Here is a 13,424-nt window from a genome sequence, read left to right as displayed (position 1 = left end):
GACACAGGGACTGACACAAACACAGACACACACATGGGAAGAAAATGTTTCAAACTGCATCAGTCTGCATGTTATTATTCCTCCAATAAAAAATTAGGCCCTACAATATGCAAGGATTTGCTTTCCAATTTGTGATAGTATTAAAAGTAAAGTTTGGTAGTACCTGTTAAATACAAGAAATGAAGATATAATTTTGGATCTGTCTTACTTCACAGTCTTTGTTGGAACTTTCAAAAGCGAAAATATTTACAGCAAGTTGGGAGAACTCTGACAAGAAATATAAATTATAAAGTTAAAACATATGAAATCTGTATGTGTTGACTTCAGATTCTCTAACGTGTTCTTGGATGGATTCATTAATAAGAGACTACAGCATGCAACAGAAACCTCTGCTCCATCCGGCCTAGCATGTTTGCCAAGAAGCTAAGATAATCAGGTAATATTTAGAAGGAAAAACAATGTAGATCAGGGGTCAGCAAACTTTGGCCTGTGAGCCAATGCAGCTTGCCACCTGTTTTTGAAAGTACTTGTGACAGAGACCAATGTCCTACAAAGCCAAAAATATTTACCACTTGGCCCTTTAGGGAAAGTCTGCCAATTCAGATCTACATTTCATACTTGAGCCAATCAATTACAAATTTCTGAGGATTCTTTGGCTGGATTCAAATAGATCAGGAACCCTGCTTCTAGCATTTAACTGCATTTTCCTACCCTAAAAGGTTTTGAGATTCTTACATATTAATCTTACAGTAGACTCTGAGCTTTTCTTCCAATAGTCCAAATATCCTCTCAGTCCTAAAGAATTTCAAACCATCACATCCTTCTATTTCACCTCAGTTTCGATAACCCAAATATACAAAAGGTTTTCACTATCAGGGTGAATCATGTACTCTTTCAGAAAGCATTTCAAGAGACAATCACAACAACAAATGCTTGCCACATGAGACAGGATATTTTAAAAAGTGGCAAACTCTACCTTTTATTATTTTTCTTTACCCTTCTAGAATTCATCTATTTTACCTAAATGTAATTCAGATGCAAATTTTTATTATTGGCCTTTCACTATCAAAAACAACTCTGTTCAACTGGCCCAACTGAACATCATTTCAATAGTGAACAATAGCATTAACACTTTATTTCTGTGGATAAAATGTGCTCATTTCTCATGGATATCTGAAGGTTTTTGCCCTGCGCTTTCTACTTTCTATTTTTTCAAATGTTTGATTTTTCTAAATCTACAAAAGAAATTTCACATTTACTCCTGTATCATTTCTTGGGATTGAGAACAACTATTTTCTAATGGGACCCCTGCTCTTCTTAACCATCTTACGTGGCAGGTCCTAGCATGCTTCTTTTATTTCTGTTACACCTTATTTTAGAAATACCTATAATTTCTTATGAGCTTCTAAAGCCTTTTGCTTCTTTCTTACATAATTTGTTCTTTCTCTAAATGAAGAAACTGCATTGTGAGGGAAATTTATTCCTGCTCTTCAAGTTTATGCTGCTTGAAGTCAGGATAGTTTCAAATGTACTTTAAAAAATCCCTGACTGGCTTTCAGTGGTTATACATTATTCCTCCTTTGTTTTTCAAATGAGTGACTTAGAAAGTAAACATTTCCTTCTTAATTACGAATTCTTCCAGAGATATATGAAGACTCTAATTAATATTACCAAACACTGACAATGAAATGGTAATCAATGGGAACATGGCAGGAAGCACCCTTGGGGGCCGTTTCTGATCAACATGGTTCCTTGGAATTCTAGCCAGGTCTATGCAAATGGGCAGGCCAGACAGATCTGGGCAAAGCTGTACACTCTGGCCACAACATAATTTAACTATTTCTTTCCCTTTTTTTTTTAAACATTTGTTAAAGCAAACGTTAATTACAGTTGGAATTTTAACACTAAAATGAACCCTAGTAATTTTTCATTATAACTAGAGATGGTTCCATTAGTTTAGAATTTGTTTGCTAGTGTAAAGTTACAGCAGGGCTATTTAGTAAAACTTCTTTGCAAACAAGGGTAATTCAGCATTTTACTCTTTAGTATTACTCCAACCATCAAAGTAACATTAAAAAAATGTTAAAGTTAGGGCAATAAAAGCAGTTAAAGCCCAATTCATGTTTACCTAAGTAAAAAAATTAAAAACTGAAGTCTTATGCCATATGGCAGAGGTATAAATTCTTGCAAAGGGATACTGAGGTTCAAAAGCACTCATCCAAGGGTAGGTTTCACACCTGACTCTCAGGAAGACTGAGTGAGGTACTGGAGGTACGATCTCTGAGTATTCTATCAAATCATGGCTTTGAGCTGTATTCTACTCATTCTGGAAAAAACACGTTCTAAGTGAGGTTGCTGACAGAACCAATTTCCCCTCATTTTCCTAGGCCTACAGGAAGCCATTGGAACCTTGGTGGTTTAGGAGTAATGTTACTGCTACTCAAAACAATTCAAATGGATCAGACCATGGAAAAGAATCTTCCTTCCAATCCAGAAGGAGATGGAGAGAATCTATCTGTAGCAGTTTCCTTCTTTTATAAGTCAACTCTGACTTTGAAGTTTAAACATGATGAAGTTCCCTGCTTTTCAAGTTGAAGAAAACAGAACAGGGTTGCAAATATTTTACTGAAAACAAAAGGCTCGAGAAGAATATCAGCATTAAGAAAAAACACATTAATAGTTTTTTTTTAAAGCAGATGACTTTAACATGATTATTCTCCTAATTACTTTATAATAATGGCATTACAGAGAAACCGTTAAAAGATGAACTATTTTAGGATAGGCAATATCCTACTAAACTAACTTGGCAATTCACTAATGACTACTCCAAAAGTAGAAAAATTGTGTATCATGGATGTATTCCTCTCTCTGTCTCTCACACACACATGCACGCACACACACACACTTACTCGAAAGTATTTTTGCTGCTTTATTCAACAAAACATATCATAAAATGTGAGACAAAGAAAATTCAGATATATTTATTTCTATTCCAGATTTCAAAGTGCATAGAAATTTCAGGCTGAGAAACCATTTTTTCAGCTTTCACTCTTACTAGCAAATCTAAAGGCTTTTATAAAACATGAGAACAAAGTGCAGTTTGAAACACCAAGGTTTTCATTACTGTTTCTTAAGTTTTTCAAAAAGAACAAGGGTGGGAAGGAGGTAGAAGAGACAGGGTTCAGGCGTGGGGAGGGATATGGCGCCACATTTATTAATCACATTAAAAACTAAGCATGCCAACATCTGGAGCTAAAACAACCAGCAAAATCACCACGTTCAGACTCGTATTGGCTAACTCTATCTATCCCAGCATTCTCTTGGGACAGCGGTTTGCCCTAGGCTCTACCACAAGCTCGGTGAAGTACACAGCCTCAATTACTAGAGCGTGCAGCCACAACGACCTGGTATTACGGAAACAGTCAGTCACCACTTGAGTTAACATTCCATACCCTAACGACTGGCCCCTCCCCAGCCCAAAGAAATAGTCAATCTTGCCCACCCTAGCCCTGGCCCACACCACAATGTTAATAATTATAACAAGCAGTAACCCATCTGTTATATCAGAGAAGGGAACAGAGACTCCACTGAGAGATTTAGAGTGAGATGTTAACATTTCTTCAGCTGACTGCACAAACAAACAAACAAAAAAAGAGGAGAAATAATTCATTTGGAGATATGAAGTCATGAAATAGCTGATGTGTATTGCTTTTAACCATGCACTGATGCAAAACTGAAGCAACCATTAATAATAAAAATTAAAAAGGACATATGTATTTACACACAATCAGACCTGTTTGATCTGAAGCAGTTTGCAGATTCTATCTGTGTGTGATTTGAAATAAAACAAAAAATGGGGATTAGCATGGCCACAGCACACCCTAATGTAGGAGGGCACACACGGACGGCTTTTTGGAACTCTGATAGCTGGATAAATTTGGCTTAGCTAAGCTTGATTCAGATACACACACACCCCTTTAAAAAGAATTATTCTTATTCCTTTGCAATTCATTCTGAATGACACCTGGTGTCCCCAGTGGGGCCGCCCAATGCTCCATCGCTCCCCTATTCAACCTGCCTGACACTGGCAATATAATTCAGTCCTGACCCACAGCACTCACATGTATGCTCACCCTCTGTCAACAACCGTATGTTCTAATCCACAGCATTCTGCTAAAATATTTCCTGTGTTTAGGAATTTTACTTTTTCACATATCTGTAACATATCTCTGACTTCAAGTTCCAGCTTCTTCAAAGGAAAATGCCTTTGAAAAGTTGGCTTTAAGATCCTTTCCAGTGTTTTCTGCAGTTGTTAAAGTCTCAGTTTTTCATGGCTCAATGTCATCTCCTAGGGCTTTTCTACTCTGCTCTGAACCAATTTTATCATCGAATTAACTTTATGATGCTGCCACACTGACCACATGATCTTTCGGCACAGTTCTGTAGCTGGGTTTTAAACTAGAGCAAAATACAATAGAATATAATCCCTCCTATATCTGACCTTTATCTGCATATTTATTAGTTTAATCTCACACTGGTAGACTTTTGCCTTGTCTTGATTTTAACCTAGGCTTTAATTTTATTACATTTTTGTTTCAGGTTTACATTAAAACAGGACTTTGGTGAGCATGTGATGTCAAGACACCTTCTTTCTACCTGGAAGACAATGACATTATGTGACACTGAGGAGGAGAGTGTGTATTTCAAGACCAGCAGACAAAATGAAAGCTTGTTACCTACATGTACTGTATAGATCAATAGAGCAGGAGGGTTGGGGGATGGCGGCAGGGGGTGGGTAAGGAATGGCAGGTGTGATGCTTAAAATCACTACAGCAGAGCAGAGATCTATTCCAACTAGCGTGGGTTTAATGCTGGGCCTCCAGGAATCACTTTATTTATCCTTGGATGAATCTAATTCCCTCTTTTTCCTCACCACCTCCCCACCCCTGCTAAGAACCATGGTTCTAGGAGATATTATAGAGTTCTTTTGTGGCAAAATGGCATCACTGATTAAATGTGAGTAACACACAAACTTACAATAATGGTGATACTGTCACTGCTTTTGATTGAGGTCTATCTCCTTTGAAAAGTACTTATGAAAAAAATTTTAAAGTATTTAAATTTTATCTTATTATTATTTAAAATTGAGATTAAGAGAAAAAATTGCTATGATCAACTTGATGTCTTCCACCTATTATTTCTATGGTAGATGAGAGACGATTTTCAATAAATCAAACCCTTCAAACATTATTATTCCACATCTCCCCAAATTAGTTCATTTCCAAAATCTTGCTGGGTAGCCACATAAATAAACTGGATTGTGAAAAGCCATCAACTATTTTCTTTCTCCTAGCATCCAGCTATCAGCAATCCTTCTAACAAGTATGCTATTATCCAAATGAACTCACTGATCTTCTTAGGTGAAAGGAGAAGGGGCCAAGGGAAATGCATGTCTCAATGTTTGAGTTCCGTATGTCTAGATTTTTAAGGCAACTTCAAACTTATGTAGCAACACAGTCCAATTACGACTGGTATTTCACTACAGGGCCCAATGTGGGATTCAGGAATCCTATTTGTACAGTTCTACTTCCTCTTTTTTCTCTTTTCTAAATTTATAGTAGTAAGAAAATGTCCCCAACTGCTAAGATCTAAATATAAAAAAACAGTTTAAATACCACAGGTAAATGTGACTGACAGATTAAAAGAGGTGGCAGTGATGGGACAGTGCATATTACACACCTGGCTGGGATATGTGTCAAGAGGACAGGAGCACTTAATTTTGGAGGAAGTGCCATTATGTACGGAATGTGACTGTGGGCACTGCTGAGGTAGCAGGGCTTAGATCACACGCTCACAAGTCTTGATTGTCCAAAAAAGCCTCTGTTCCCATCTCTAACGTGGAGCTGGAATGGTTAGTATAATTCAATTTTTTCACTGCAATCCACAATCTGATTGATTGGCAGGTCACACTGGCACTCCTACCTGAGGTATTTTAGCGCTAATGATTGGTTCCTGTAAGACTATTCTATAACAGAACACAGGAAGAGCAGTTCAAAAAACACAGCTGTGGAAGGAAAACAATCATACAAAAAGCCCGCAAGGGGCCCACCAGCCTTTTCTTTCCTTTGGATGCAAGCATGCTTTTCACAGGAGGTGATTTAGGAGCAGTTTGTTATCCCATTTAAAAAGCGAATTAGGGCGAACTATGCCTTTTCTACTGGCCAAAAAAGAAGAGGGAGGGGTGGATACATAATCTAGCTGCCACACTCCCAAATGCTATCACGGTAGGTCTCTTTACAAACTAGGAACACAATTGCTAGATCAGTTCTCCAGAGAGGAATGTGCCATAAAAGAAACAGAAAGAAAATGGCTAGCAGGAATCACTGTCTAAGAATGGGACTGTGAAAGGGATTACGAAAACCTTGCACAATAATAGCCTAAATTCATTTAACTTAAGCATAACCAGCAATTTAAAATCTTTTCCCTCGTGTCTTCTCTTCAAGCTCTGATTCGGTGCACTTTTTATACTAAACTCTCTAGTCCTTCTATTTCTAATATGCCTTTCGGATGAAATAAGAACTAAATGTATACTGACAGATTTCCACAGATGGAAAATGTATGGAGAGAAGCAGAACAAACTCAAGGCAAAATGATAGTTTTTTGTTGTCTGTTTCTGAAGAAGTATCCTTTGCTCCCTCACATGTGGAATACAGAATACACAGTTTTAAAAGCAACAGTTGTATTAGGCCTAACTCAGTAGTTACCTCATAAAGTATTCTTGCTTTTCGTGTGGGGGCATGGATATTATTTCAGCACTAGTGACCAATTTTTTTTCTCTAAGTAACTCTGCTTTAAGATAAGAACTAAGAAATAATAACATTACTATTAATTACTTTCATTAACAAGGGGCCACTGGTCAAAAAAAATTATTTCAGCAAGATCACTGAATTACTTGTGTTTAGCTCAGCAAGGTAATCCAGTTAGTAGATTAAAAAAAAATCAAGAGTATTTTATTAACAGGAACAGAAAAATCATCTGTCTCAATAAAATCTTACATTGTAAAAGAGGTAAGATAACTATTAAAAAATTGGATGACTTAACAAGGTTGAAGTAGACAAGTCTTTTTTTTTTTTTTTGAGACGAAGTCTAGCTCTGTCACCCAGGCTGGAGTTCAGTGGTACAATCTCGGCTCACTGCAACCTCTGCCTCCAGGGTTCAAGTGATTCTCCTGCCTTGGCCCCCCAAGTAGCTGAAAGTACAAGTGTGTGCCACCACACCCGGCTAATTTTTGTATTTTTAGTAGAGATGGGGTTTCGCCATCTTGGCCAAGCTGGTCTCGAACTCCTGACTTCAAGTGATCCCCCTGCCTCGGCCTCCCAAAGTGCTGTGATTACATACATGAGCAACCATGCCTGGCCAAAGTAGGCAAGTCTTTTTTTTTTTTTTTTTTTTTTTGAGATGGAGTCTCTCTGTCACCCAGGCTGGACTGTAGTGGCGTGATCTCAGCTCACTGCAAGCTCTGCCTCCCGGGTTCATGCCATTCTCCTGCCTCAGCCTCCCGAGTAGCTGGGACTACAGGCGCCCGCCACCACACCCAGCTAATTTTTTGTATTTTTAGTACAGACAGGGTTTCACCATGTTAGCCAGGATGGTCTCGATCTCCTGACCTCATGATCTGCCCGCCTCGGCCTCCCAAAGTGCTGGGATTACAGGCCTGAGCCACCGTGCCCAGCCTAAAGTAGGCAAGTCTTAATAAGACATAAATAGGTTGTATTTAAGAAAAATAAATCCCCAAATAAGAAACACATTAGAGAAAAAAACTTGATTTAAGAAATAATTCAAATGGAAAATCTTGCTCTAATAGATCAGATTTCAAGAAAACAAGTTAAATAACAAAGATGAGTTTCATGAGAATATGGATGCTAATGTATATGGGAGAATGTACATGCTAACATCATATGTAAGTATGTGTATTTAGAAATGTGTAATCTGGTGTAAAAGTAGGATAGATTCCCCAGTTCTCAAGCTTCACTGTGAACATAGGAAAAAAGATCTCTTTCATTACTTGTTGAAAATATTTTGAGGAAAGAGGTGGATTTTAATTAAAGTACAAAGAGAGGTAATGAAATATGGATTGGTTGGGTTTTATGACTGACTTTATTAATAATTTATGTAGTTCTGGGTAAGTCTCTGAGAAATATATCTATAAGTTAGGAGGTTGGACCAAATCATGGCTAAGTTTCCTTCAAGTAGTTATTAAATTAAGGCATACCTTACAGGCCTACGCTAAGTAGTATAGGTGAGTCACCCGTACCTCGAAGAACTGTATCATCCCATCTCTACTTCCTGCAAAACGCAAAACCTCTGAGTGCATTCTGAAAGTGCGTTAACTTTTTTAGGTTGCTTGAGAATCTTTGGTAGACTGTGGAAACAGTTCACTAAAAAGGTCCTCTTATTGATTTTGGAAAGTAAGGGTGGAGAAAGCATTTCTAGACAATTTTAACCTATCCCCACAGAATCATTTCATGCTGACAAGTTTTTCTTATAAAAATTTTCCCTTGATGACTTGAGCGATTAAATCAAGCTTGCATTCAGAAAAAGTCCATCTGGAGAGGTCATAATAAAAGACTTCAAAACTCAAAAACTTCTACTTTGTCAATTGTATCACTTTGTCCACATTTTAAATAATATGTGACAAACCAATCATGGAACTTTAGTGATAGCTAGACAGTTTAAGTAATGGAGTCCATATTACTATGGCTAGTAGAGTCAGCAAATCTTCTATGATAGTCAAATGGCTGTAAGAAGAGTCTGGGTTGCTGATTATGCTACTCGTTTCCTCCAATGGCTCTTAAGAACTAAATATCTGGCATTTTCTCATTACTACACACTCTTCGCTGGCATCGGTTCCTTGTTTGGCTATCACAAGGTCATGTTCTCTCAAAGTAGGTAAAATAGGAAAATGTACAGTTCAGAAAGCTTATTAACCTCTAAATCCCAGCTTTAATGATCTAAAGAGGGATGTGAAATGAGAAGAAAAGCAGAAAAGGGAAAGAGCTGGTTTAAGGCTAAGCTAGTCCTGTTATTTATGTATGCAAATGACACGACAATAATAAAAGACTTTAAACCTGCTGATCATCTCACAAGTAAATTAATGATCCACAGAACATCTGTGGGTATAGGGAAGGGAAAAGAATATGTCCAGTAGACTGACCCTTGCAATGATCAGGAAACCCAAAGGCTTAGTTTTTGCACCCAGGGGCAAGCGCAGTGGCAGAGAAGCATGCTTGCATTCTTAAATATATAAATATATATATATATATATCCACAAGGAAAAAGAAAATAAAAATTAAATAAATTAAAAGGAAAAAAACCAAACCAAACCAAAGAAACAGAAAAAAAAAGGCTGGCTTGTCAGGGGATGGGGTCGAGAAGGCCCCAGTGTGTGTACTTACATAGAGGTCAGCACCGTAAAATCCGTCCTGGTAAACCACACTGCAGAAAATCCACACAAAAACAAAAACAAAAAAAACAAAAAAACAGAAACACATTCCGGTTATTGAGGACGGCAGCATGCACATGCGCTCTACACAGGCAGGTGATGTATGAATTCATAACCTGGGCTTGGGGCCTCAGCAAGTTGGTGAGAAAATGTGAAAGTGCACACGAAGGTTACACAGCTCCAGGACATGCGAGGAGAGGGAAAGGTGTGCAAAACTGGAATGCGCAACCTGGATATTTGGTAATTAAAGTACGATTCACACAATAAGAAGCACTCCTAGAAGAGCCTATTATATCTATCCAAAATCTGCTGGCTTGGAAACAACTTTTTGTATATGGAGTATTTTTAAAAATAAGCTTGCCCTACGAGGAAGTTTCTTTTTAAAGAGCTTACAAAGTAGGGTAGGGGTGAAGACGAGTTTAACATGAAAAACTGAACCCAAAGAATTCCACTAGGGCAGGGCCTGTATGCAAAGTATGTTTTTAAATTACGTTTAAGTATTTTGTTTTCAGTATTGTAATAATATGTAAATGTTTTTCTGATATCCATACATCACCTGCTTTTTACCCTGCACATTAGACATGCGATAAGATTTGGCTGATCACACAAGCATGCAAAGTATTATTATTCAGCATTTTAAGAACCAATGCAACACCTCAGAAAAACAAGTCAATCAATTCTGACCAAAGTAAACAGAGAAATGTAATTAAAAAAAAAAACACAACCAAAAATACCCACAATGCATTGCTTTCACAAGCAGAGATAATGAGCTAAAGGTTAAGGTGATTGGTCCAAGGTCCAAGAATTGAAAGGTGCAGTGGGGATCCCAGATAGTAACAATATAATCCAGAGTGGGAAGGAGTAACTGGAAGATTTTAAGGGTCCTTTTTTGACCATAAGAGTATTCATGGAATTCTGAAAAATACAATTGATTACTGAAGTTCTGGGATTGACCAAAGAACACCCTGTCTTATTTAAAAGAATAAATCTGAGAAGGTAGCTGGTTAAGAATAGAAGGGTTTATTTTCCTGTTTAGATAATGAATTTGTAGCAAACAGACAATGCATGACTTAAAAAAAAAAAAAAAACCTAAGCAACACTATATTCTTAAATATAGATTTCTAACCTTCTGAGGTAACTTTGTGCATACAGACTTTCCCCAAAACATTATTTTGGGACCAAAAGACATGGAATAGCAGTAGAGATAAAAGATAAAACTTTCTTCTTCATCTCTGTGAAGTCAAGATCAGATTGTTTTAATTTAGATGATCTGTTTATTGGTTATTCAACTAAACAAGCTGGAAATTTTCACCACTACCTTCTCTGTTACAATAAACAAGCTAACAAGTAAAGTCATCAAATCATATTTTTAACTTGAATATGAAATAACTTATTTCTTATAGGTAGGTGGAATGTTTCTTAATTCTATTTCCAATGACATTTGGTTGTATTTACAGGATAGCATGGTCACATTTTGGAATGCCCCAAATATGCTATGCCCTTGTATCACACAACAGGCAAATCAAACTCGTCTCTGATGTTCATTTAGCTAAGTCCCGTTCATTTTCATAGTCTCCAGTTGCAGTTAAAGTCTGATATTAGAAAGTAATCTGCCTCTCAATTGCATTTTAATGAAAAAAACAACTTGTTCAAAATGAGAAGGCTGATAAAACGGAAAGCACTGAGACCAAGTGGTGATTAATTAAACTTCAAAGATCTTAGTAAGGGAATATAGGCAAAGATTTACAAATAAGCCTTCTATAAAGAAGGGTTGGCATTAAAAACACAAATACATTTTACCCTAAGTCAAATAACTTACTGGGAATATTCATCTACGTTCTAGAAGAATTCCAATATTCCCTGTATCAAATGCCACCAGGAGGCTAGAACATAATGATTAATGATGAAATTAGTTTACTAAGCTGAAAAGCAATTCTAGGCCATTCCCATGAAATACTGGACTTATTCCTTGCCATCTTCCATGTAAACAGGTGGTTTAGTTAATAAAAAGAAAACATGGGAAATCAGTGTTCAATGTAATACACAGAAATTGATATGATTAGACATAAAGATAAAATATCTTTGAACAAATATATACCTGACACAGACTTGGTAGAGAATGGGTTCTCAAGTTTGGCCAATATAATGAAATGACTACATTGAACAGGACTAAATTCAACCACTTTATAAAGTAATTCAGCAATGTTACAAAATAAGGAAGTCCCATGTTTCTGGTGAGTAGTCTCTCTTTGCAAATATGACAGTAAACTCTCTTGGATTACAATGGAAGACATTTCACAAACAATTTTCCTAGTGTGTAAAACTTCCAAAAGGTTCCTTTTAATGTTTCATTTGAGTATTTCTTGATGAAATAATACTGCATATTCACTTCTTTAAAGAGATGTCAGAGGTTGAAGGTCAAAGGTCAAGTTGAGAGAAAAAAGGATTAAAAGTAAGTAATGGCATAAGATGGAGATGATGGAATGCACGTGATTTAAATGTCTACAAACTCCAAACAGAAGTTAATTTCTGAAGCAGTTCCCTTCCAGTGTCTTTTGGAGCCTGCCCACTTCAACATACTTTGCCTAATAAAAATGTTTTAACTCTGTGGAATGGAGAACTTCTAATGGTACATCCATTTGGTCTATGAATGAATGAATGAATGAATGCTGAATTAGTACACCTCAAGGCTAAGCCAATTTTGCTGTCAGAAAAGGACATACAAAGGAGGTTCCTTCCCTTTATATTTTAACTGAGTAGCAGCCAACAAGCTTCTCTGCTGCTACTTATTCCTCCCTAAGAATACAAAAAAAAAAAAATCTGTCATATTGACATATCTGGCAGAGAAAAGATGAAGAGAAATGTCACATCTCTGATGAGGAAGTCCTTGGTACAACTGACTTGTGAAAGACCACTCTACAAAAATTTACATTTTAGGCTGACACTGAGAAACCCCTAAAAACAAAACCTGCCATCTTCACTCCTTTTCCCCATTCAGTAGCAAAGGATTTATTTGTTGCTATGGAATCATTCCACTGCATGAGACACCCTCCATAAAAAAATCAAACGGTGAAGGATGCTCAGCTACAGTCGTCGTTTTACCATCATTCAGAAGCCAACTGCAGTTTAATTCTTCCTACTTCTCCCTTTCTCCCTTGATTCAATTGGACTTGGTTCATCTTAGAATTAACCTCTTTTAATCCGTTTCCTACAAAGAAAGCAAATCCATTGTGGGTAACTAGCTCTGCTGCTCACCACCCAGGCAGTGAAACCAAAGGGGAGGACACATGTGACAGCCTCTGCCCCAACACGGGGTGGTGATAAGGAGGTGAACACAGCAGATGCAGGCTTGTACTACAATGTCGAGCTCCTCTTTTGGTTCTCTGCAGTAATGTTAATCCATATTCGTGCGCTGCTGAGTGAACTTCATGCCAACACACTGCTAGTAAACACAAGACGGTTCTGGCTACTGTCTTAAGCCATTACCATGAGGGCTTAAGGTGGCCAAAATGAAGACTTATAATGAATTGACAGTTTGTTATATTCTGATGATGGTATATTTTGGTTTTTGTCATCTAATCTGTTAATTTGCAAATATTCATTGAATGTCTACTCTGTGACACGGCAACATCCCAGAAGTTATGAGAGGGCCATGGTATTCTTTTTTGGTCCAACTGCTTATTTTAGAAACATAATGATTTTGGAATCTAACGCTTACCCTGGATAGGCGGGGATGGCTGTTGGAGGTACCGCTCGGACTGCACCATATACTGTCCGCCCTCTGCCCCTCAAATGGGCTCCTCTGAAAGCGGCTGCCGTGGTGGCTGCAGTAGGGTAAGGGAAGCCAGGAACTAAAGGGAGACCCAAAATATGACAGAAATTTCAACTTGCATTCAATAGAGGGTGCATAGTCACAACTTGC

The 13,424-nt window shown here is 37.5% G+C and overlaps 1 protein-coding gene across 31 annotated transcripts in view; it reads right to left on the bottom strand.

Annotated features, from left to right (window-relative positions):
• The window catches only part of RBFOX2 (RNA binding fox-1 homolog 2), a 290,938-nt gene that overhangs the window by 7,857 nt on the left and 269,657 nt on the right, over positions 1-13,424 (bottom strand). For 8 of the 31 annotated variants that reach the window (XM_030815639.1, XM_030815647.1, XM_030815640.1 and 5 more), the window contains 3 exons: positions 13,221-13,365; positions 9,456-9,495; positions 3,552-3,628 (listed from right to left, as the gene is read on the bottom strand). In XM_030815639.1, the coding sequence (XP_030671499.1) occupies positions 3,552-3,628; positions 9,456-9,495; positions 13,221-13,365 (262 nt within the window). Of the gene's footprint in view, positions 1-3,551; positions 3,629-3,793; positions 3,826-5,982; positions 6,026-9,455; positions 9,496-9,522; positions 12,711-13,220; positions 13,366-13,424 lie in introns of those variants that run through there. The other 23 variants (XM_030815650.1, XM_030815651.1, XM_030815661.1 and 20 more) reach the window with 13 other exon arrangements.

This window comes from Nomascus leucogenys, chromosome 7b, assembly GCF_006542625.1.
Source record: "Nomascus leucogenys isolate Asia chromosome 7b, Asia_NLE_v1, whole genome shotgun sequence".
Taxonomy (NCBI): Eukaryota; Metazoa; Chordata; class Mammalia; order Primates; family Hylobatidae; genus Nomascus; species Nomascus leucogenys.
Note: the sequence above shows the minus strand (reverse complement) of the source record. Positions and strands in the feature narration are given on the sequence as shown.